The 24179-nt window shown below is 46.5% G+C and overlaps 1 protein-coding gene across 1 annotated transcript; it reads right to left on the reverse strand.

Annotated features, from left to right (window-relative positions):
- Window positions 1-2404: 2404 nt before the first annotated feature.
- Window positions 2405-10154, reverse strand: LOC101935057 (mast cell protease 3-like). The gene is made up of 5 exons (XM_005311994.4): window positions 10066-10154; window positions 9253-9409; window positions 8926-9061; window positions 5411-5671; window positions 2405-4639 (listed from the first exon to the last, which is right to left on the reverse strand). Exons 1-5 carry the CDS (start codon window positions 10121-10123, stop codon window positions 4490-4492), a joined length of 762 nt encoding a protein of 253 aa, XP_005312051.2. The 5' UTR covers window positions 10124-10154; the 3' UTR covers window positions 2405-4489.
- Between the last annotated feature and the right edge of the window lie 14025 nt (window positions 10155-24179).

Genomic DNA, 24179 nt, shown 5'->3' on the forward strand with positions numbered 1-24179 from the left:
AGACAGAATCTTTGTACCAAAGTACAAGGCTCTCCTTTCTTCTGCAGAATAAAGCAACTCTTCCTTATCCCTGTCTGGCTGTTATTGGCTCTCAGCTAGGTGGACCTGATATTCAGTGACAGTTTCTGGCGACTCCACCGGGACTCTCCTAGCTCGGACATTGGACTCCGGACAGCTGTGGCGAACTGGGAACGGCGCCAATGGGGTGTTTCACCCCTTTTCTTTGCTTCACCGCAGCCCCCGGGGTTCATGTTCCGATAAGGTGAGTTCTAATAGGATAAGGAGACACTATCTGGTTCTGGTCTGGTTCTGTTCTGGTTAACCCGTTAATGAATTTCTGTCTTATACATTTGGGCGTTAGGTGTGTGAACAGAACTGAGCCTCTCATTCGTAATTCCTCAGAGTGGAAGCCATCGCGTGCGATGAAGCTCTGAGGTCGAATTGGGATGCTTCTGTCCCGTCCCCTGTAGCGGTCAGTATTAGTAGAAATTCCTGTAATAGGATCCTATTAGGCCATAATTCCCTCTGTTCTCTGAGTAATTCTCTGTTAGAGTGTCAGCAGGAAGATGGGTGGGTCTCTGGTAAAACCCTCTAAGGATAGATCTTTGGATTATATGTTAAGTAAATGGCCTTTACCAGGTGTTCAAAAAAGAAACAGTTACACCTTGTGTAAAAATTGATGTGGCTAGTGTTGTGGAAATTGAATTGTAGATAGGATGTGCATTTTCCCCAGAACATGTGCAGTGTATATTGTAGCAGAGGTAAAAGAAATGCAAACCTACCAATATAGGTTGTGTTGTCTTTTTCAGATCACTGGGTGTTTGAAAGCAGGAGTTAGAAGTAAAAGGCAATCAAAAGTCTGGGAAAGTTAATTGTGTCCTTTTTTAAGTAAGAATCTTAAAGCTGTGGGTAGCTTTGGATCCGGAAGCAAACCAGAAAGCATCGGTATTAATGCAATTTTCTAACTACTAAGGTAGAAGCCACTGAAACCTGGGCTGCCTTTGAAACAAATACAAGGAAATATGGGGTAATTCCTCTGTTTTGTCTAAAATCAACAAGAGTATGTGTATATAAAGGAAATATTTTAAGCAATGCCTGACTGCCCAGAAGGGGTAGACCTCTGTTCTTTATCTTTCAGATCATCAGAGAAAACGGATGCCAGCTGAACAGCATTCAACATACCATGCATTTACTGGTACAATAGGAATTATTTTTGTGTTCTATGTCCTGTCTTGTGGTGTTTGTCTTGTGGCCAGAATTGCTGTGTTTAACATTTTCATAAGACAGTCTAGTTCAAAATTAAATAGAAGGGTTAAATCAAAAAGCAGATACTTGTTTTATTCAACTTGGATTACAAAGTGTTTGAATAAATCTGGAAAATGTGATATACTAAAGTCTAATACATTTGCTTAAGTAAGAAAAAGAAACTTCATTGGCCAGATCTTTTAATTGAAAAATTGTTGTTAAAATTTGCATACCAACAGTCTTTGGAAGCAAGGACATGGAAGGTTAACCCACTCCCCATATTGCCCATGGGATCCTTCTTGCTACCTCAGATTTCTAGCCAGAGGGCTGGGGAGGGAGGAAAGCTATTGGACACCAGAGGTTGTACTGAGTGGACTCCTCAAAAGTGGGTGTGCTTGTCCTGGTTTGTTGCTCCAAAGCTCTGTAATGAAGTTATTTTACTGGAAGGGTGTACATGGCATACATTGAATAATAAGACTAATGTACTGTATAATGGCAATGTGTATGTGTTCATTGTTGGGAAAAGGTGTATGAGTGAAGAGTGGAATTTTCCTTTGTAGGTTAAAAGAACCCAAAAAGAAGGAGAAGGAAAAAGAACAGAATGAGTTAACTGGAAAAAAATAGCTAGCAAGCTCAGTCTAAAGATAAGATGCTGGCCCCATCCAAGGACACTGGCCACAGCTAAGACTTGGCTGACAGCCAAGAAAAGGGAGGACTGAATGTGCCCAAGCAACTATGAGATCTGCAAAACACTGCCAGGCATTAATGAAATGTGTTAGGTTTCTTTTCTCACAGATAAAAGAAGTGCTACCCAAAGGCCCTGCCATTCATTGAAACAAGGCGACTAAGTCTACGTAAAGTCCATCAACGAAAGACTGCTTTGGCTCCACACTGAAAAGGCCCTTTCCAAGTCCTGTTAACCACCAACACTGCTGTGAAGTGCCAAGGACTGCCTACCTGGACCCATGCTTCTCACTGTAAAAAGACCCCTCCACCTTGAGAGGACTCTCCGACTGATGATAAGCCTATTTCTCCTTCTAGCTCTGCTGTGCCTTCCGGACAGCAGGAAAAAGAAAAAAAAGACAAGGTGAAGTGCTAGTAACCTCTCCCTTGTCCACTGACAGACCTACTGTGCCTTTGAATTTTTTTTAGAAGACGCAAAACCATTACAGGGTGATGTGCTAGTAACCTCTCCCCTGTATGATGCTAAACCACACTGTTTCAGGAAAAGAGAAGAAGGAACATTGTTTCATTGAAACCACAAAGTCCAGGGATTCCTGACTACAAAAGACATTAAGAACTGACCCTGGTGAAGAAAAAAAGAATTATACACTGGCAGGAAGAAACTTGTGGGACCCATGTTTGGGAATGTGGAATATTTTTAAGAACCAAAAAAACATGATGAGAAATTGGGGCACAGCTAACCCAGGTACAGGCTGGAGTTGGTGAGTTACATGTTATTTCCTCCCTTAGTTCAATGACCCAGAAGTTGCTAACAGAGATGGCATTGAATATCGCTGAGGCTGGGAAGGCATTGCAGTGGGATCTAGCATGTTCAGAATTCAGGATTTCCTGAATGACCAGCTAATGGCCATTTGGAATGATCTAGAGCATCAGGCTTGGCCCACTGCCCTTACGGACACATCAGGAGTACCATCTGATCTGTGGCCATGGAGACATACTTGGAGACTTTCTGGGTGGAAGTGCGGATGTTCTCAGTGCTCCTTCCAAGCATATGGACTGGTTGGGAGGGTATGGGCTCCCACATACCAAATCCCGCCAGGTCCACGGAGAGGGTGCATATGGAATTGGGTAATTCACCGAGACATCTGGGAAATTAGACTACCTGGTATGCCCAATCAATTTTTAGTCAGTGCTCCTAGGATTACACCTGACATTTGAATGGGATTAGGGAGTCAATGGACATTTTGGCCATTAGAACCCCCACAGCTTCAGTGTATCTGTAAACTGAAGCCAGGAGAAGTTGTTACTCTTCATGACTACGTTTGCTGGGAGGGTAGGGGACAAGGAACTACCCTGACAGGACACTTACTTTTTCAAGCTAAGGATAGCTGTGTGTATGTTAAAGCCACCACATTGCAAGACATACATTTTAATCTCATTACCACTGCAGGCAATCATATTATTTACTGGCCTGCAGATAGAATTTTCCAAGTAGCCCTTAGGTTCCAGATACCCTTTAATTAGACTAGTTTAGTACCTGATCGATTTCAAAATTTGCTTTCACTGTTACCAAAGGTTCAGAAAATCTCTGAAGTACAAGGGCAAATTCACATGCTTCAATATATATATATCAAGTTGAAAAGTATGCCTTTCATACAGCTTATAGAGTGTCTATTTTATGTACTAAGTATGATGTATTGTGCTTTATGACTAAAACTGTACAAAAACCCCATCATATTATTTCTGTGGGAATGTTATTGCTTGTATTGCTATTAGTTAGTTTAGGATTATGTTATTGTTGCTGAGGATGTAATAATAGTATTACCCTTCATGTCCATGCTCATCATGCACTGTCATTACATCCAATCAAAACCCCTAAGCTTGAAGCATCTGAAGTAAAATCTGAATTCCAAGACTTAATGCAAATAGAGATTTGAAAATGTTTGTTGTACTAGTAGTACAAAAGGGGGGGTTGTGGAAGCAGAGAAAGAACTGACAGGAAGGGGATTGCAATGCATGACAGTTTGTTAGCAAGAATCAGGCTAACTGTAATCCTAATAACGCGAGGTTTGTAGAAGCGAGGAATGTGTGAGGCGAGTGGGAAAGAACTGTGTGAGAAGTTGTTGTGACCTTGTGTAGATAATGTGTAGATAATATGGAATGTAGACTGAGAGTCTACATTAGTGAGCAAAACAAGATATCAGAATGACCTATGTATAAACAAAATGCAGCTGTTGCTCATTATTGTCTGTAACAAAAGATATAAATGCTTGCTGTAATTGTTTACCTGTTGAGAGACCTGTTTAGCGCTCTCTCCCTCTATGCAATTGATAGAGAGAAAATAAAGTATCTGACTTGCTGTACCCAACCAAAAAGTGAGAACTCTGTTATTCTCTGACAATGACATAACATGTTGTTTAATCATAACATCACACAATAAATGAGCAATAAACTAAAATCATTGGCTACACATCTATCCATCCATCCATCTGCAATAGCCAGTCATCGCTCTGCAATACCCATGTATATCTCCACTCACACTAGAGATGGATGCTCCCCTCTAAGGCTTCCGCTTGCACAGAGTTTTCTTGATCCAGCACACGTATTTGGAGAGCCTGGTAAACACACTGGGAGTTGACCCGTCACCGCTGCCATGGGAGACAATGCCCTGGGCATTGCCATCACAGACCAGGGGCCCCCCAGAGTCGCCCTGAGAAGCAAACACCAGGGTTACCAATGTCCAAGCAAAGGGCGGGCTGCATTCTCTATTCACGGTCCTGAAATCCACCTTTGTACCCCGCTTCCTGGGAGTTCACAGTCAAGTTACTCCCAGGACATGCCCAGGGCTCCCACCCCACGATCCAGGGACCCAACCAACCCCTGTCCCTGAATTCTAGGATCTGCCCAGTTCTGGGTTTCTGATTTCTAGCATCCATCACAAATTTCTTTAAGCTGCTCAATTACCGTCCCTGATTCCGAATCTTGATGTCCAGCATCTAGCTGACTACTGCCCTTGATTTCTAGGATCTCCTGCTGATTTCTCAGATCCACCCCTGGGTTCTTGATTCAACAATTCCCCTCTCTGACTCCTAGGATACAGCCGATTTCCAAACCTGATTTCTGGGATCTCTCCCTCACTACTGAGATCCATCCCTGATTTCCAGGATGTGGCTGATTCTTGTCCCTGATTTCTAGAACCTGTTGAACATCCAGATAATTTCCATCCCTGATTTCTGTGATCTAGTCAGTTCCTGTCCCAAATTATTAGCATTCATTCCTCATTTGAAAGAACTGCCTGGTTCTTGTCCCTGATTTCTAGCCTCCGTTCCTGATTCCTAGGATCTGGCCAATTCTGATTCCTGGTTCCCAGGATCTGTCTGGCTCAACATGGATCCTGACTCTCCCCATCTGCCCAGCCCTGTTAGTCTCCTGTTCTAGCAGTACCTTGTCCCGGGCACTGTGTGCCCCATCCCACACTCACCAGGAATGGTGACTTCCTCTCCTGGGGTTTCCCCACGCACAGCATCCTGGACGGGACATAGTGCAGATAGGGCCGAGACAGACACATTCTCTTGCCCATGACCGTCAGTTCCACCTCCTGCAGGGTTGGAGAGGGCTTGTCGTTTGTTCTGATACTGGTCTGGCCCCAGCCAGCCACGCTGCACACTGCCCCCCGCTTCACCTTCTTCTGGGACAGGGGGATGGTGCCCACAGTCCGGGTCAGCTTGGCCTTGTTCGTCAGCTGTAATGCAGCGGGGGGAGGAGAGAGAAGGGAAATCAAACTCCTCTTGGGGGATGCATCCTGTCCTGGAGGGATGGAGTTAGATGGGACCAGGTGGGACATCCCCATGAGAACTGTGAAAATCTGTGATGCCATGTGCCTACTGGGGGCTTGGTGATGGGATAGAGTGATACCTACAGCAGCGTGAGGTCACTGGTGGAGGGTTGATGTGACTGCAGTGCTACATGCTGCAGTGTGGGGTCAGTGGGGGTGGGCGGGTGGAATGAAAGTGGTACCTGCAGTAGTGTGAATTCACGGAGGTTGGGATGGAATTACACCCCATTGTGATGTTGCTCTCCATATGCTTTATGAAAATATGCTTATGAATGTGACATAACTGCTGTACGCTAAATACCCCTTGTATGATATCATTGGAAAGTTTATAATCCACTGTGTGTGTTTATCCTATTTGTTTGCATGTATTATTTCTATGTCTGGAATTAGGAGAATAAGATATAAACATGTATTACTGATGAAAACATATTAAGTGGAAGTCATTAAGGGTGCTTCAGAAACAATGAGGTGTGAATGGCCCTGATTATCTGCAAGCCTTCCTGTGTACCTGTGGGCTAACCCAGGAAGAATGGAGACTGGGGTCTTACAGTGACATGTGACCCTGTCACCTGATACTGAATTCCATCTTGAATCTGGTACTTTTCCAGAGAGAGGTGGGATTTCCAACAAAGGTTTCCCACCTTAGGGAAGTTCTATATAAAGTGGGGAAGCAAACAATAGGTGTCTTCAGCTGGCTTAAGAGGTGGCCTCCCCACCCCACAGAGATACCTGCAAGCACCTGGAAACAGAAGGACTGTAACCACAGTGGTGAGAACAGGCTGGACCCAGATCAGAAAAGGCAACTGACCTGAGAAGGATTTTACCCGAAGGAACATCTAGGGTGAGAAGTTATCATTTGTAACTGATTTATTAGTGTATTCATCTTAGCCTTGCGTGTTTTGTTTTATTTTGTTCTGTGAATTACTTTGTTCTGTCTGTTATTGCTAAAAACCACTTAAATCCTACTTTTTATACTTAATAAAATCACTTTTGTTTATTAATAAACCCAGTGTAGTAATTGTTACCTGGGTGGTGGGGGGGCAAACAGTTTTGCATATCTCTCTTTTGGTGATATAGAGGGCGAACATTTAATGAGATTACCCTATATAAACATTATACAGATTAAAACAGATTTATTTGCGGTTTGGATCCCATTGGGAGCTAGATTTCTGAGTGCTGGAGATAGGTAACCTGCTGATCTGTTTTCAGTTAAGGCCTGCAGCTTTGGGATTGTGGCCTGGACTCTGTGTCTGTGTTGCAGCAGGCTAGCATGTCTGGCTCAACCAGGCAGGGTTCTGGAGGCCCAGGCTGGCAGGAAAAATGGGCTCAGAGGTAGTTTCAGCAAAACAGGAGACAGGCCCAAGGGGATCTCTGTGATTGAGCCAATCACACCAATATTCTTCATAGTAATGTTAGGGTATGAGTATTGCACAATTATGATATATTTTGTGCAAGATAAGGCATGTGCGATATCATTCAAAAGGTTATGATTTACTGAACATGATTATCATATTTATATGCATGTATAATTTTTGTATCTGAAGTAAGAAATATTGTCTATGCACTTATTGCAAATGTGTTTACACCTGGGGAACACCCACTAGACAGAATGCAATCACTCTAGATTGCTGGCTCGTAAATTCTTAGAAGATGCTAATCTCTCACCAGGAAGCCTTCCTAGGCAAGCCTTCCTAGGAATACTGCAAAGAGCCTTTATGTTACCGCTGCAGGATCATGTGATCAAGCCACCTGGTACTGGACTCCATGATAATATCAGTATTTTTCTACTGACCAGGGGTGGGAATCACACTGGAAGACAAAAAAATCCCGCCATATGTAAAACCTATTTAGGGCAAGGGAGTGACATAATCATGGTTCGTTCTTCACTGAATCCCCGTCCAGGATGACTGCTGTAAACATCTAAGAAACAAGGACTGAATGAGGGCAGAAGGACTGAGCTCAGGCTGGAAGGCTGTCTAGCCTGTGAATGAAATATCTGAAGTTTTAAGCTGCAGGCAAATGCAACTGGCCTTCAAGAATCTCTGAAATCTGCCTAAAACAACATTTAGGGTGGGACTTTGCTACTTGTAAGCAGTGTAGAATATTAAGCTTAGATTGCATATTTGTTTTATTTGCTAGGTAATCTACTTTGATCTGTTTGCTATCCCCTATAATCACTTAAAATCTATCTTTTGTAGTTAATAAACTTGTTTTGTTTTGTCTAAAACCCAGTGTGTATATGGAAATTATAACTTGGAGCAGAAAGCTGTGCATGTCCCTCTCCACATTGCAGGAGGGGGCAAATTTCATGAGCTAACGCTGTAGACTTCTCTGGGCAGCGCAAGACGGTACAATGTTGGGTTTCCCTCTAGATGGGGGTGGGCACTTGAGTACTGGGCAATTCCTTGGCTGAGCCTTCCCATGCAGGGCTGATCTCAGCATCTGTGTGTGTGTAGCCGTAGCTGAGTGTGTCCCTACCTGTATGTGTGCTGGTAAAGTGCAGTCTGAAGCCTGAGGGAGGGCTTAGCTGGCTTGCCTCAGCATTACAGTGTAAAGGGAGCCCAGTCTGGTGGGTCAGGTGGGCTCATTGGTACCCCAGTTCCAAGTGCCCCCCCAGGGGGAGCCCATCACATATCCCACTCCCCATTCTCACTCTACCCCCCTGCCTTTTTCCCAGCATTCTTGACTCCCAACACACTCCTCCCTCCCCAGATCTCTGACTCATCCTCGCTTCTATCTTTCAGTCGCTCTCCAGATTATCCCCAGGCCAGTGCTCCCTGCAGGTAATGCCGACTCTTGTGCTCACTGAGCTGACTCATTTTGGGGTGGGGTTGTCTCTAGAGGAGAATTCGCCTGTGATGGGGTTTGGAATCCCACGGGGTTGGGTCTCTGGCCCCCTTCCCATGCAGTGCTGATCACAACATTGTTGTGAAGCTGCAGCTGGGTGTGTCACTACCTGTATATATGCTGGAGGGGATTTGAGAGCCTGTCACACCATTACAGGGTAAAGGGAGCCCAGGTTTTTGGGTCAGGCGGGCTCAGTGGTACCCCAGTTCCAAGTGGCACCCCAGGGGGAATCCGTCACAGTGGGATGATGGGATGGGCTGATACCTGCAGCAGTGTGAGGTCACTGGGGGTCGGGGGTGAGATGAGGGCAGTACCTGCAGCAGCATGATGTCATTTTCAAACGTCTCATCATTGAATTGAGGGTGGGGGATTCGGCGACGTACCCAAATCTTCTGCCTTCCCAGTTCATCTATTGCAAAGTTGTGGGCTCCCAGGAGCACAGAGATGTTGCTGTGAAATACAAGGGGATGCAGGTGCTGCAGACAGACCAATACTCTGGATTCGTTAACCTCATTAAAGTGTGTGTGTGTAGATCAAGCCAGCACTCCAGGGCCTTTCCCCTGCTGGGTGGGGAGTAGCTTTCACCTGGCCCCAGCTTAGGAGAATGGCTGCCTAAGGGGCAGGGATCCTGCATTTCTTACCCAAGGTTGCAGTTACAATGAGCTGCCGTCACCACCACGTCCTCCCGGATCAGGAAACCTCCACACATGTTTCCTCCCTTTCCTTCTTTGTGTATTTTCACAAAAACCATGTAGGGTCTGGAGTGAGGCTGGGCTTCCTGTCCTCCAATGATCTCCCCTGGCAGAGGTGCCAAGAGAAGGAGTTAATTCAGGTCCCCAATCCATCCAGCTGGTGTATCCCGCCGCTAACCGAGATCAGGCACTGAACAGACCCAGTCCGAGGCCAGAGTTTGGTAGAATTGGAAAATGAACCAAGGAGTCCTGGCTCCTAGTCCCTCCTCCCCCGCTCTAACCACACAGGCTGCACAGACCTGCATTTCCTGTCTAGGAGCTGGCCGTTCACATCAGCAGCTTATTGAATTTCTGTGTGTTGCCTCCCTCTCAGGGGATTTATTATGGTAGCATCAACCCCCTCCTCTCCCCTTGCCCCTTTAGGTCTCTGCCCACCTGGCCCCAGACCCTATGCCTCCCCAGCTGGGTCCTGGGCACACACTGATGCCCCCAGACCCCAAGGCTCGGGGGCACCTCAGCTTTGTTCTGGGTACACACACACTGATAACTTCCCCAGGCCCTACGGACCTGAGGCTCCCTAGCTGGGTCCTGGGCAAACACTGATAGGCCCTGGAGTCCCACAGCACTCCAGCTGGGTCTGGGGACACACCAATGGCCTTGGTGGAAGCATCTGACTCTGGCAAGGAGCCATGCAGACAGCTCCAGTAGTGCCAGGCTCTAAACCCTCTGAGGCCAGAGGGGTCTATCCCCTCCTGTACTCACCAGCCTGAGTCCTGGGGGGCAGGGGAAAGACCATGGGAAACAGGAGCAGCAGCAGCATCGTCAGAGGGCGTCTGGGGAAGGAGATGATGTGTCTGTCTCTGGGGTCATTTATAGGACTGGTGACGCTTGACTCAGGGTAAACCACAGCCCCTGCATCCTGCCTAGGAGGAGTTCATACATAGGGTAAGGCAGTCACCGGCCACCCTGCAGAACTAGCAGAAAGCAGACCTTTGGGGCTGCGCACATCTGGGGCCCTAGAGCCTATGGGGATGTGCATTATGGAGAATTGCACCCCCTGGGGATTTGTACATCTGAAGCACTGTACCCCTGGAGACTGCAGCTCTGGGGCGCTGCACACCCTGGGGATTGAGCAGATATGGGGGGCTGAGCACATGTGGGGCCCTGCACCCCATGAGGCTGTGCAGGTGTGGCTTCCTGTACCCCTGGACTGTGCACATCTTGGCCTCCTTAGCCCCAGGGCTTTTCACATCTGGGGTCCTGCACCCCTGGAGGCTGTGCACTTGTGGGGCCCTGTACCCCTGGGCCTGTGCATATCTGGGGTTCTGTAGTCCAGGGGACATGCATATTTGGGGCCCTGAACCCTCTGGGGGCTGTGCAGATTGGGGCCACTATGCTACCCCAATCACCACCCTGAGCCCTGGGGAGCAGGAGCACAAGCAGCATTGTCAGGGCACTGCTGGAGAGGGGGCATCTGCCTGGGCAATGGGAATACAAGGCAGGAAACCTCAGGGCCATGCACGCCGGGATGTGGGTGAGGGCTCTCCCATCTCAGCACTTGGACCCCCTCACCACATTAGCTGGGGGGAGAGGGTGGAAAAGGGGAGTTGCCATCTGAGACCTCTCAGCCCGTGAGTCCATTGTGTTGGGGCCATGGGCATCGAACGGCTGCGCTCATGCTAGGCAGTGCCCTGCAGGTCTGCTGAGCGGGGGGAGGTGGCTCAGCTGCTAAGAGGAAGGGCCCAGTTGAGGCCTGTGCTATGGTCAACTCGGCCTCATCTTAGCATCTCTCTGCAACAGGAAGGCTCCTGTGTCTGACTGGGGCCTTCACCAGTTGCAGGCTCACAGACTCGCTTGTCTGCTGTCTTGCACAGCAACGCCGCCCATCTCTCTCCTTGTGTCCCGGTGAAGGAGCTGGAAGAAGGTTCCTCTGTGGCTAGTCGCCCTCCAGAGTCTGGAGCAGTGTGCACATATGGGGCAGAGCTGACCCCGATGCAGCTTGCATTGAGACCCCCCCACACCCCGGTCTGTGCACATGCCTGTTGTGGCATGTGGCTAGGGCTGAGACATCCACTGAATCGATTTTGTTGGCCTCTTCCTCCAGGTGCCTGGGTTGGAGCAGAGATGGGGGTGGAGGGGGATGCCTCAGTGTGATGTTTCCACCTGCCAGGTGGTCCTTGGCCATCTTTGTTCCTGGGCGGGTGGAATATCCGGGCCAACTAGGTCACGCCCCCCACAGCTAAGACCCTGGAGCCCTGCCCAACATGGGGCTGCCCATTCTGGTGCCAAGCACAGCTGGGGACACACATAGCTGGGACCTCCATGGTGCCCCTGGCACCTGTGCACTGCTGGGTACCTCGCACATCTACAGTGAATCTGGGGGAGGTGGTTCAATACCTAACAATAGAGTCTTAGCTCTCACCCTGACTTGGTGCTACTGTGGTGGGAGTCATGATTTGACCAACTGTCAGCTCAGCTTCTGGTGGGAACCGGCCCTTTGATCCTTCCAGTGCTCCCCCTGCCCTGCAATGTGGGTGTGAGCAGTGAGGGACTTGGGTCACGGAGACTAGATCCCCCCGTCTGTGACAGTACTACTTCCCACAGACACCCAGATTGGGGACCATTCCCAAAACAATTAATCAGATTCTCAACCCTGCTGAGCCAGCCAGTCTTGTCTGGGAGAGTTGGCGCTCTGAGAGGGAAAAGGCCCAATGTCCCATCCCCATGCTCATGGGCCAGCCAATCCCTACCCTGGGGCTTTATTGAAACCAATGGCCCTTAGAAAGGAAAGGCCCCATGTCCATTCCCCACCCACCCTCACACGAAGGGTAGCTGTGTGGGGTGAGGCTGGATCCCATAAGAAGCTGTTCCCATTGCACTGGGTGAGGGGCTGAGTGGACTCCTGTGTGTACCTGCTCCTGGCCATACTTTATAGGAGGCCCATTGCATGTTCAGTGCTTTTGAAAATCTGTCCATATACTCGCATTGGGAGATGCCGGGTACTGGGATTCCATGGGATTGAGCCCCAGCACTTGACAGGATGGACTGGTTATTGTAAAAGGGGTTCCAGGGTATTAGGGGCCCAACACCCACTGAACGTCAATGGGATTTAGACACCTCACTCCTGCAGGTGGCTTTGCACATGCCAGCCTGGCTGTCTATGATGGTGGTGGCCAGTTCTAAAGGCCCTGGAAGGAATTATACACTGACAAAGGCTGAATATCACTAGACTCCATGGATTCTGGCAGACAGAAGATGGAGTGAAATTAACAGGCAAACATGGCAGAGGTGAAGGCATGAACAGAACTGAGATACTACAGCCATGGGTAACACTGTCACGGGATGGATGGATGGATGGATGGATGGATGGATGGATGGATGGATGGATGGAGAGGGTGTGTGAGGAGGGAGGGAGGGATGGAGACTTCCATATGTATAGGGAGAGAGGGAGAGATGGATGGCAGGATGGATTGATAGAAGGTTGTGGATGGGGAAGGAGGGATGGATAGAGTGAAGGGGCGGATGGACATAGAGGGTATTATCAGGAGAGATCCTGAGACATGAGGCCTGCTATAAGGATCCTGGTGTAAGACCTAAGGCCTGAATTTAAATCAGGCCCTTCTGAGTTAAAGTAAAGTTAGCAAGAATCAGGCTATGACCAAAAGTCAGGCCCTGTTACTAAGCAGATGCCTGCTTGCTTGCAGGTTCACTGTCCAATACATGAACTTGCCAAACCAGGCCTGTAGGCTTTACATTTCGGCCCTCCTTATTGAGGTACCTAATACAGGTTGTACTTCCTTTATCAGGACTTCCCTGGTCCGGCAACATCCTTGGTCCAGCATCGTCGGTTACCCCGTGGGGGTGCTCCAGGGCTGGAGCACTCACGGGAAAAGCCAACAGCCCCAGGCTTAGAAACTCCTCCCCTGCCCTCCCAGAGCTTCAGAAGCTTGGAGTTAAAGCTCAGGGAAGGAGAGGGAGGAGCAGGGATGGGGCAGTGCTGCGGGGAAGAGGCAGGGTGACTACAGAGCCTCGCACTGTAGTGGCATTGACTGAGAGGGGATGCAGTGCCGTCCTGGCTGTGGGGCTCTGCAGATGCCCTGCCTCTTCCCCCCAGCACCCCCACACCTGCTCCATCAATGCCGGCCCCTCTCCAGCCACAGCACAGCTCTGTGGCTGGCAGCAAAGGGGCAGAAATGGACCTCCCCTGGTCCTGCAAATTCCCTGGTTCGGGACCGGTAAGTCGTGAGGGTGCCAGGCCAGGGAGGTACAACCTGTACCTAATTATCACTTGTAACTACTGATCGGTCTTATCTTTCTATAATCCTACAATGTAACTCTATTTAGTATACAATGATTATATATGACATAACATATTAGTTAATCATAACATCACACAATAAATGAACAATCAATTAAAATCATTGGCTACACATCCATCCATCCATCCATCCATCCATCTGCAATAGCCAGTCAGCCATGCCTCTGCAATGCTCAACTGTCTCTCCAATCATGTGAGAAGAGATGAATGCTCCCATTTATGGCGTCAGCTTGCGCAGTCTTGATCCACGGGATGTATTTGAATGCCCTGGTGCAAACCTGGGGTGCTGACCCATCAGGTTTGCCATAGGAGACAATGCCCTGGGCCTTCCTGTCATAGACCAGGGGGCCTCCGGAGTCGCCTGAGAAGTAAAAATCAGGTGTGGGTTTATAGATGTCCAAACAAAGGGCAAGCTGTATTCTATATTCACATTCCTGAAATCCAGCTCTGTAACCCTCTTCCTGGGGTCTCACGGTCAAGTCACTCTCAGGACTTGCATGGAGTTCCCACCCCAAGTTCCAGGGATCCAGCTGGACCATGTCCCTGATTTCTAGAATCTGGCCAGTTCCTGTGTCTGATTTCTAGCATCCATCACAAATTTCTTTAACCTGCTCAATTCCCATCCCTGATTCCAAATCCTGATATTCAGCGTCTGGCTAACTCCTGCCCTTTATTTCTAGGACCTCCTGCTGATTTCTCAGATCCACCCTGGGATCTTGATTCAGCAATTCCCCTTTTTATTTCCTTTTATCCAGCTGATTCCCAACCCTGATATCTAGAATCTGTCCCTCACTAATAAGATCCATCCCTGATTTCCACAACGTGGCTGATTCTTCTCCCTGATTTCTAGAACCTGTTGAACATGAAGCTCATTTCCACTCCTGATGTCTATGATCTGGCCAGTTCCTGAACCAAAGTAATTAGGATCCATTCCACATTTAAAAAACCAGTCTAGTTCTTGTCCCTGATTCCTAGCCTCCATCTCTGATTCCTAGGATCTGGCCAATTTTGGTCCCTGATTTCTACCCTCCAGCCTTTAGGGCTAGGATCTAATCAGTTCCAGTTCCTGGTCTCTGGCTGGCTCTCCATGGATACTGGTTCTCCCAATTCTGGCCAGCCCTGTCAGTGTACAGTTCTAGCAGCATCTTGTCCCGGGTGCTGCATGGCCATTTCCCACACTCACCAGGAATGACGCCGTGCTCTGATGTTGAGAAGACCCAGGATCCTCTGCAAGACACCTCACATTTATAGCAGCAGAAGTCACTAAGCCACAGGATTTGGGGACTTCAACAGCAGAGTCAAGGGAAGGGGTAGGGACGGCTTTGTGGCCTGCAGCATGCAGGGGGTCAGACCAGATGATCATAATGGTCCCTTCTGACCTTAAAGTCTATGAGTCTATGAGTCCTGGGGATCCCCCACGCACAGCATCCTGGACAGGGCATAGTGCCGATATGGTTGAGGAAGACACACGCCCTTGCCCATGATCTTCAGTTCCACCTCCTGCAGGGTTGGTGAGGGCTGGGCATTTGTCTTGGTAGTAGTCAGGCCCCAGCCAGTCACGCTGCACACTGCCCCCTTGTAACGGGGTGCACGACCAGACCCTCTTCCTGGGCCTGCTTCCCCTCCCAAATCAGGCTCAGAGAGACTTCAGCGTTGTGCCACACCCATGTCTTAATTCACCTAGCATTGTCCCACCTGTGCCAAACTATACACAGTCTTTACAGGGTTTCCTCTGTTTACAGGCAGAATCAGTCTTCAGCCAGGAGGCTTCCAGCTCCCTCCCTGACTGCCCTCTCCCTTACTGCCTGGCTCTCTCCTGGCTCCTTCCCAGCCTTTATACCCCTGACTTGTCAGGCCGGCAGGTGTTGCCAATCCTCAGGCCAGCATCAGGCCTTTTTCCATCAGTCTCAATCAGCTGTGATGGGGGGAGAGAAAAAGAAGGGAAATCAAACTCCTGTTCGAGGATGGTTCTCATCAGATTTCTTTTGGCCCAATCCTATAATTTGTCTACTTCCCTGTACTGGGGTGGTCACCCCGCTCATGCCCTGAAGGGCTTAAAACAGCCCTGAGAGAGGGCTGGGGCGGAGGAAAAGCTAGGCTCATTGGGGGAAGCAGCCACAGGTGGGGCCATGCCCCAATCAGGCCACAGCTGGCCCTATAAGAGGGCTGAGGGCCAGAGACTGAAACAGACGTTCTCTCTCTAGCTTTTTGAGAGAGAAGGACCTGGCTGCCTGGGAGCTGAGAAGGGTACCTTGGATGGAGCAGTGCTGGGGAAGGGAAGAGGGAACTGGGGATCTCCAGCCTAGCTAAGCCCCAGGCTACAAGCCTAGTTAAAGGCCTTCAAATAGGTACTGGGACTGCAGAGGGGCAGCCCAGAGATAGGCAAAGACAGCAGGTTCTAACCCCCTTGCCAATGATGAGTGGTTTACAGATTTCAGTCCGCCCCAGGGAGCAGGGGCTAGCTGATGACTGGCAGTACCCACTGAGGTAAGGTGGGGATAGAGGGTTGGGGTTTACCCTGGGAGGGGAGACTCAGAGACAATGGGTTGCTGCTGGGGGAAGAACCCTGAAGTAGAGGGGCACCAGGGTCCAGGAGGGACAGGGGGGCCGCAGCAGGCGAGCCACCAGCCTGCAGAGGGTGCTCTGGGCTTGAAAGAGCTAATTCCCGAGACGTCCAGCAGAAGGCGCCACGTCGGTGAGTCATCGCCCCACCACAGTCCCTATGTATCCTATACCTACCCTGCAGCATATCTACCACTCCTCCCAGTTTAGTGTCATCTGCAAACTTGCTGAGGGTGCAAACCACACCATTCTCCAGATCATTAATGAAGGTATCGAACAAAACCAGCCACAGGACCAACCCTGGTGGCACTCCAATTGATACCAGCTGCCAACTAGTTGCCAATCACAAGCTGTTCTACATGGTAGCATGAATTCTTCCTGAACCAATTATATCATAACAAGATTTTAAAACAAGAGCCCTCCACCTCCCTCCCCCCTCCCCCAGATGTTAAACTTTATAAAGGGAGGAGGTCATATCCAAGAAAATTTCAAAAGAAATGTGTAACTGTGTGAAGGAGTACGCTAAGTACCTCCACATTCCCCCTTGTTATTTGAAGCTGTTAACTACTGCAACAAAATGTTTATTAGCATGCTTTTATAAGACAAAAACTATCGCTTTGTGACTACATGAAGCTCAGAGATAGTCTACCTGAAGAAACCCCCCTTCCTCCATTTAACACTTTTGCTAAGTCCAGGAATTCTTTTCCTATCATGAAATAATATAACTGCATGACAGGAATATTAGCTGGTTTTATACTGGACGACACTAAGAAAACAGCTTAAGCAAAAATTAGCTACTTTTTTCAAATTTTAAAGAAAACATTGTATTTTCTCCTCCTTCCCCCTTCTGTTTTGAAGATCAGCACTTTTCTTTGGCTAACAGTGAAAATAAAGATACTCTTTTTAACAAAAGATGTTTAACTTCCCTCAAAAAATACACCAACTTGCTTTAGATTTATGCAAAGCAGTGAATGTCTTATCTGCAGCACTGACAATAAAAGTTTAAAAGAGAGAAATTATGGAGCATCCGGTTCCCCCTCTTTTTTGTTCCTAGAAGACAACAATGAGGAGAAAATAGATAAAACTCCCTTCTAACTGTTTTGAAGATAAGCTCGTTTCTTAATTCTTTGGCTAACAGTGAATATAAAGATACATCTTTTAACAAAACCTTCTCCTTCTCTCAAAAAAACACTGGCTTGTTTTTTAATTTTTTTTCGCAAAGGAAAAGTTCTGTAAAGAAATTGTACAACTTTTACAAGCAGAGGCCCCTCTTCTAAGATAAAGATAATGACCGACAACTCCAGGGTTAAAAACACCAACCCTCAGAAAGACCCCAAGCCATAAAATGACTTTAGCTGTAAACTTTGTAAAGGGTGAAAGTCCTATTCCCAGCATGGACAATAAAAGTTCAAATGAACCTATATTAGCAGGTTCTTACAGTGAATGACACTAAGAAAGCAGCTTATACAAAAATCAGCTCTTTTTTTGAAATACAGAAAATCTTATATTTTACAACAAAGAGACACCTCTTCTAAGATAAACACCCACGCTGGTTATCTGAAGAAACACAAGCCCTCAGTAAACCATAAACCCCAGCATTGAATGAGCTCTAACATGACAAGGTCTTTTTTTAGGAATATTTTGTAGAAATTCAGTGACATAAAGATGTTTAAGATACACTAGCCCATCCTTTGAAAAATAGTGTTTTTAAAGTACCAAAACAACAACTGAGTAGAATATGAAAACTGTCACAACCAAGGGGAGTTTCCATATGTGTTTCAATAAAAAAAGAAGTTGGCATGAAGTGAGGACAATTTGAAGCAGCATATTTTTTAAAAAGCTCTTTAATTTTGCAGCAAAAACACAGACCTTAAAAGGAAATAACATAAGCCTAAAAAGATGCTAAATTTACTCAATTTCCATAACTAAATAATGATCATCTCTGCAACAAAAAGATCTTAGTCTAACTGACTTACCTGGTAAGATCAACCTCCTTCTCCTCCCCCCTGCCCCCGCCCGGTAAAATTAGGTTACATGGGAATGTAAATTGTGAAGAAATAAGTTACTAGGGGACAGGAATATAATGCAAAACCCTCATGTAAAGAAGGGTTTTGCAATAATAAAATAAAATGTAAAGACATGTTATAGCTTTCTACATGGGTTAGGCAGGGTCTTCAAAATATAGTGCTAGTTTGTTTTTTAAACTTTTGTGTAAACGAATTGCCTAGAATTTGAAAAGCGCTCTACTTGTAAATTGTAAAGAGAGCTTTAAAAGTCCAGGGTGTGGTTAATCATCTCCTCCCCCTATGCCCCAAAGCCACACGCACACACACACACACACACACACACACACACACACACACACACACACACACACACACACACACACACAGACAGGCACATGAAGGGTTTTACAATAAAACAATTAAAAAGACAAAAGCCACAGCCATAGAGAACAGGGCATGGGGATAAGAGAGCTGTCCTGAGGTTTTAGGAGAATATTGATAACTGACTGAAATCTCTTTTAGCGACACAGTTTTGTAGGCAGACATTCTTTGTGAGTTTGTGCACAGGTGAGCGTTTGTCATTCAGAATCCCTTCCCCACTCTACGAGGTATTATCTCCCCTGTCCAACGGCCTAGCAGAAATAATATTAACAAAAACAAAGAGGAATTACATACTTGAAGATACTTTGTAGCGGTGCCTGCAAAGCAACAATTACAATTTTGTTTATTATTATCTTGTCTCGACACCTTAGAGAATTTTTTGTTGTGTTTTTATAAAACACTTTTATGCAAACTGTAACCCTAGATGCTGTACAGCATTAAATAATATGCACCAGTAGATGAAAGACCTGAGACATTGCTGAAAACAGAGGTGTCATGATCACTAAAGTCCTAATGCAGAGGGCCTGCAGGAAAATTAAAAGGCACAGCCAAAGCAGAAGATGGTATCATTTAAGAGGGTTTCTGGAGCTACTTTCCAATGGCCCAGATGCCCCAACAGCCTATCCCTCATGCACAAGTAGCCAGGGGCCCTTGTTAGAGGAACAGGCCGTCCATATATTTTGTGTTGTTGAAAAGCTATAACCTAACTACAAGTATACCACGGGTTCAACCTACTTCTCTTTTGACAACCACCCCGACCCTAGAGCTCCATAAAACACAATTCAGCCGACATTTTAAACTGACATTTTATTTACAACAAGCATCTTCATTTTATTTGTACAATATGCGCTGTTTTGTTCCCAGACCACGCTCTAACTTTTATCTTATGTGTATCCGTCTGTTTGATGATTTCATCTAATACTCTATCTGGTTCCTCCACCTCTGTCACCTTGTCCACCAACACTGCTACAAAACCTAAATGTTTGTGGGTTAAACTGACGCACTGCAGCTCATATCCCAATGTAATGATGGTATTTAAAAAATGATTCATACACAAATTACCACTAAAAAAATACCACTAATTTATTTAATTTTACAATTCACATCATCTACAGCCCAGTTCACAAAGTCCAGACCTGGGGCGGGATCGGGGCTGGTGCCCCCCAGAGAGGAAAGGTCCCATCTCCCATTTCCCATCACCACTGACAGCAGAAGGAAATGCATAGAGAGTAGCTGGATCCTAGTGATTTGTTTAACTAACTGCCCTGGTCGGACAGGCAGCTCAGACTGCCAGTGACTGGGGCTCCCCTGCCCTGGGGAGCTGAGTGACTGGGGCTCCCCTGCCCTGGGGAGCTGAGTGACTGGGGATCCCCTGCCCTAGGTGACAGAGATCTGGGAGAGGAGGAAACACTCCCAGGGATGGGATTCCATAAAACTCTGTGTTGGTTCCAGAGGACACAAGCCAGCCTGGGAAATTAACAAGTAAAGAGGGCAGATGGCGGGGAGGGAAGGGGACTTTAACTACCAGACATCTGCTGGAAAAGTAATACAACAAGACACAAGATTTCCCATAAGTGCCTGGAATGTCTTGGGGACAACTTTTTGTTTCAGAAGGTGGAGGAAAAACCGAGAGGGAGGGGCATTTTAGACTTGAATCTGCGGGAAGGAATTGGTTGGGAATCTGAAGGTGGAAAAAGAAGAACAGGAGGACTTGTGGCACCTTAGAGACTAACAAATTTATTAGAGCATAAGCTTTCGTGGACTACAGCCCACTTCTTCGGATGCATATAGAATGGAACATATATTGAGGAGATATATATACACACAGACAGAGAGCATAAACAGGTGGGAGTTGTCTTACCACCTCTGAGAGGCCAATTAATTAAGAGAAAACAAACTTTTGAAGTGATAATCAAGCTAGCTCAGTACAGACAGTTAGATAACAAGTGTGAGAATACTTACAAGGGGAGATAGATTCAATGTTTGTAATGGCTCAGCCATTCCCAGTCTTTATTCAAACCGGAGTTGATTGTGTCTAGTTTGCATATCAATTCTAGCTCAGCAGTTTCTCGTTGGAGTCTGTTTTTGAAGTTTTTCTGTTGTAATATAGCCACCCGCAGGTCTGTCACTGAATGACCAGACAGGTTAAAGTGTTCTCCCACTGGTTTTTGAGTATTTTGATTCCTGATGTCAGATTTGTATCCATTAATTCTTTTGCGTAGAGACTGTCCGGTTTGGCCAATGTACATGGCAGAGGGGCATTGCTGGCACATGATGGCATATATCACATTGGTAGATGTGCAGGTGAACGAGCCCCTGATGGTATGGCTGATGTGATTAGGTCCTATGATGATGTCACTGGAATAGATATGTGGACAGAGTTGGCATCGGGGTTTGTTACAAGGATTACAACAGAAAAACTTCAAAAACAGACTCCAACGAGAAACTGCTGAGCTAGAATTGATATGCAAACTAGACACAATCAACTCCGGTTTGAATAAAGACTGGGAATGGCTGAGCCATTACAAACATTGAATCTATCTCGCCTTGTAAGTATTCTCACACTTGTTATCTAACTGTCTGTACTGAGCTAGCTTGATTATCACTTCAAAAGTTTGTTTTCTCTTAATTAATTGGCCTCTCAGAGGTGGTAAGACAACTCCCACCTGTTTATGCTCTCTGTCTGTGTGTATATATATCTCCTCAATATATGTTCCATTCTATATGCATCCGAAGAAGTGGGCTGTAGTCCACGAAAGCTTATGCTCTAATAAATTTGTTAGTCTCTAAGGTGCCACAAGTCCTCCTGTTCTTCTTTTTGCGGATACAGACTAACACGGCTGCTACTCTGAAACTTTTGAAGGTGGAAAGCAATTTAAGCTAAAGTGACCCTCAAATGATAGAATTCCTGATTCTAACGAAAGGAAGGAGTGAGAGCAGCAGAATCAGAACAATGGACTTCAAAAAACAGACTAACCAGTTCAGAAGAGTATAGGTGAGGTCCTATGCGAAGAAAATCTAAGGGCTAAAGTAGTTCAGGAGAGCTGGCAGTTTCTGAAAGGGGCAATATTAAAGGCACAACTACAAACTATCGCTATGCAAATCAAAGATGGGAAGAATAGTAAGAGGCCAATATGGCTCCAACAGAAACTCTTTAACGTTGTGAAAATCCATAAAGGGGAAATTTGAAAACTTACTAAGGGGGAGTACAAAAGACTAGGACTAGCATGTACGAACAAAATGGGGAAGGCTAGGGCCCAAAATGAGTTTCACCTCGCAAGGGACCTAGCAATGGATCGGTGACAGGTCCCAGAGGACGAGAAGGGAAAATGTAGTACTAATCTTTCAAAAGAGGAACAAATTGAATGCAGGGAATTGTAGATCAGTCAACCTAACTTTGATACCTGGAAAGATATTGGATCAAATAATTAAACAATCAATTAGGAAGCCCCTAGAGGATAATAGGGTTACAAGGAATAGCCAAAATGAATTTTTCAAGAGCAAATCATGCCAAATCAACTAATGTCCTTCTTTAACACGGTTACTGGCATGGTGGATGGGGAGAGGGGGGGACGACAATAGACATGATGTATCTTGATTTTAGTCAGGCTTTTGACACAATGCCACCAAACAGTCTCATGAATAAACTAAGGGAATTACTATAAGGTGCTGGGAGAAACGGTCAAAAGACTCAACTCAAAAACTATCAATGGTTGTGTGTCAAACTGGGGGAACAATTCTAGTGGGGTGCAGCAGGAGTCATTTCATTAATGGCTTAGATTATGGATTGCAGAATATAAATATAATATTTGCAGATGACATCAGGTTGAGAGGGACTACACATACTTTTGAGTACAGGACTAGATATTGAAACAAAGTTGACAAATTAGCAAATTGATCTGGAATCAATAAGATGAAATTCAATAAGGACAAATGCAAAGTGCTACACTTACGAAGGGAAAATCAAATGCACAGCTACAACATGGAGAATCTCTGGCTAGGTGCTAGTACTGCTGAAAAGGATCCGGAGGCTATAGTGGATCACACATTGAATATGAGTCAGCAGTGAGATGCGGTTGGGGAAAAGGTTAGTAACATTCTGGGGGGTATTAATAGGAGTGTCCTATGTAAGCCAAGGAGGTAATTGTCCCACTCTACCTGGCACTGGTGAGTACATCCCGATGTGCAGAAAGAGTAGCAAATATGACAGGTGACCAGTTTGGCTTAACAGAGAAATCTCTGGTGAATTTAAACACCAAAAGGAAGCTTACAAGAAGTGGAAACTTGGACAGATGACTAGGGAGGAGTATAAAAATATTGCTCGAGCATGCAGGGGTATAATTGGGAAGGCCAAAGCAGAACTGGAGTTGCCTCTTGCAAGAAATGTGAAGGGTAACAAGAAGGGTTTCTACAGGTATCTTATCAGCAAGAAGAAGGTCAGGGAAAGTGTGTGACCCTTACTGAATGGGGGAGGCAACCTAGTGACAGATGATCTAGAAAAAGCTGAAGTACTCAATGCTTTTTTTGTCTCGGTCTTCACAGGCAAGGTCAGCTCCCAGACTGCTGCACTGGGCAGCACAGTATGGGGAGGAGGTGAGCAGCCCTCAGTAGTGAGAGAACAGGTTAAGGACTATTTAGAAAAGCTGGACAGGCACAAGTCCATGGGGCTGGATGGAATGTATCTGAGGGTGGTGAGGGAGTTCACTGATATGATTGCAGAGACATTGGCCATTATCTTTGAAAACTCGCGGCGATCAGTGTATGCCCTGGACGATTGGAAAAAGACAAATATAGTGCCCATCTTTTAAAAAGGGAAGAAGGAGAATCTGGAAAACTACAGTCTCACCTCAGTCCCAGGAAAAATCATGGAGCAAGTTCTCAAGGAATCCATTTTGAAGCACTTGGAGAAGAGGAAGGTGATCAGGAACAGTCAACATGGATTCACCAAGGCCAAGTCATGCCTTACCAACCAGATTTCCTTCTGTGATAAGATAACTGGCTCTGTACATATGGGGAAAGTGGTGGACGTGATATATCTTGACTTTAGCAAAGCTTTTGATACTGTCTCCAACATTATTCTTGCCAGCATGCTAAAAATGTATGGATTGGATAAACAGACTATAAGGTGGCCAGATCATCGGGCTCAACAGGTAGTGATCAACGGCTCAATGTTTAGTTGGCAGCTGGCATCAAGTGGAGTGCTCCATGGGTTGGTCCTAGGGCCGGTTTTGTTGAACATCTTCATTAATGAACTGGATGATGGGGTGGATTGCACCGTCAGCAAGTTCGCAAATGACACTAAGCTTGGGGGAGAGGTACATATGCTGGAAGGTAAGGATAAGGTCCAGAGTGACCTAGACAAATTGAAGGATTGGGCCAAAAGAAATCTGATGAGGTTCAACAAGGACAAGTGCAGAGTCCTGCACTTAGGATGGAAGAATCCCATCCACTGTTAAAGGCTGGGGACCATCTGGCTAAGCAGCGGTTGTGCAGAAAAGGACCTGGGGATTACAGTGGATGAGAAGCTGGATATGAGTCAACAGTGTGCCCTTGTTGCCAAGATGGCTAATGCCATATTGGGCTGCCTTAGTAGGAGCATTGCCAGCAGA

The sequence above is a fragment of the Chrysemys picta genome, chromosome 13 (genome assembly GCF_011386835.1).
Source record: "Chrysemys picta bellii isolate R12L10 chromosome 13, ASM1138683v2, whole genome shotgun sequence".
Lineage (NCBI taxonomy): Eukaryota > Metazoa > Chordata > Testudines > Emydidae > Chrysemys > Chrysemys picta.

Excerpts from the sequence above, each read along its gene's own strand:
- LOC101935057 (XM_005311994.4), bottom strand. The coding sequence starts at position 10,123 with ATGCTGCTGCTGCTCCTGTTTCCCATGGTCTTTCCCCTGCCCCCCAGG. Across the intron at positions 9,062-9,252 it reads CATTGTAACTGCAACCTTGG|CAACATCTCTGTGCTCCTGG; the intron begins GTAAGAAATGCA and ends TGTATTTCACAG. Across the intron at positions 4,640-5,410 it reads AGAGGAAGTCACCATTCCTG|GGCGACTCTGGGGGGCCCCT; the intron begins GTGAGTGTGGGA and ends TTTGCTTCTCAG.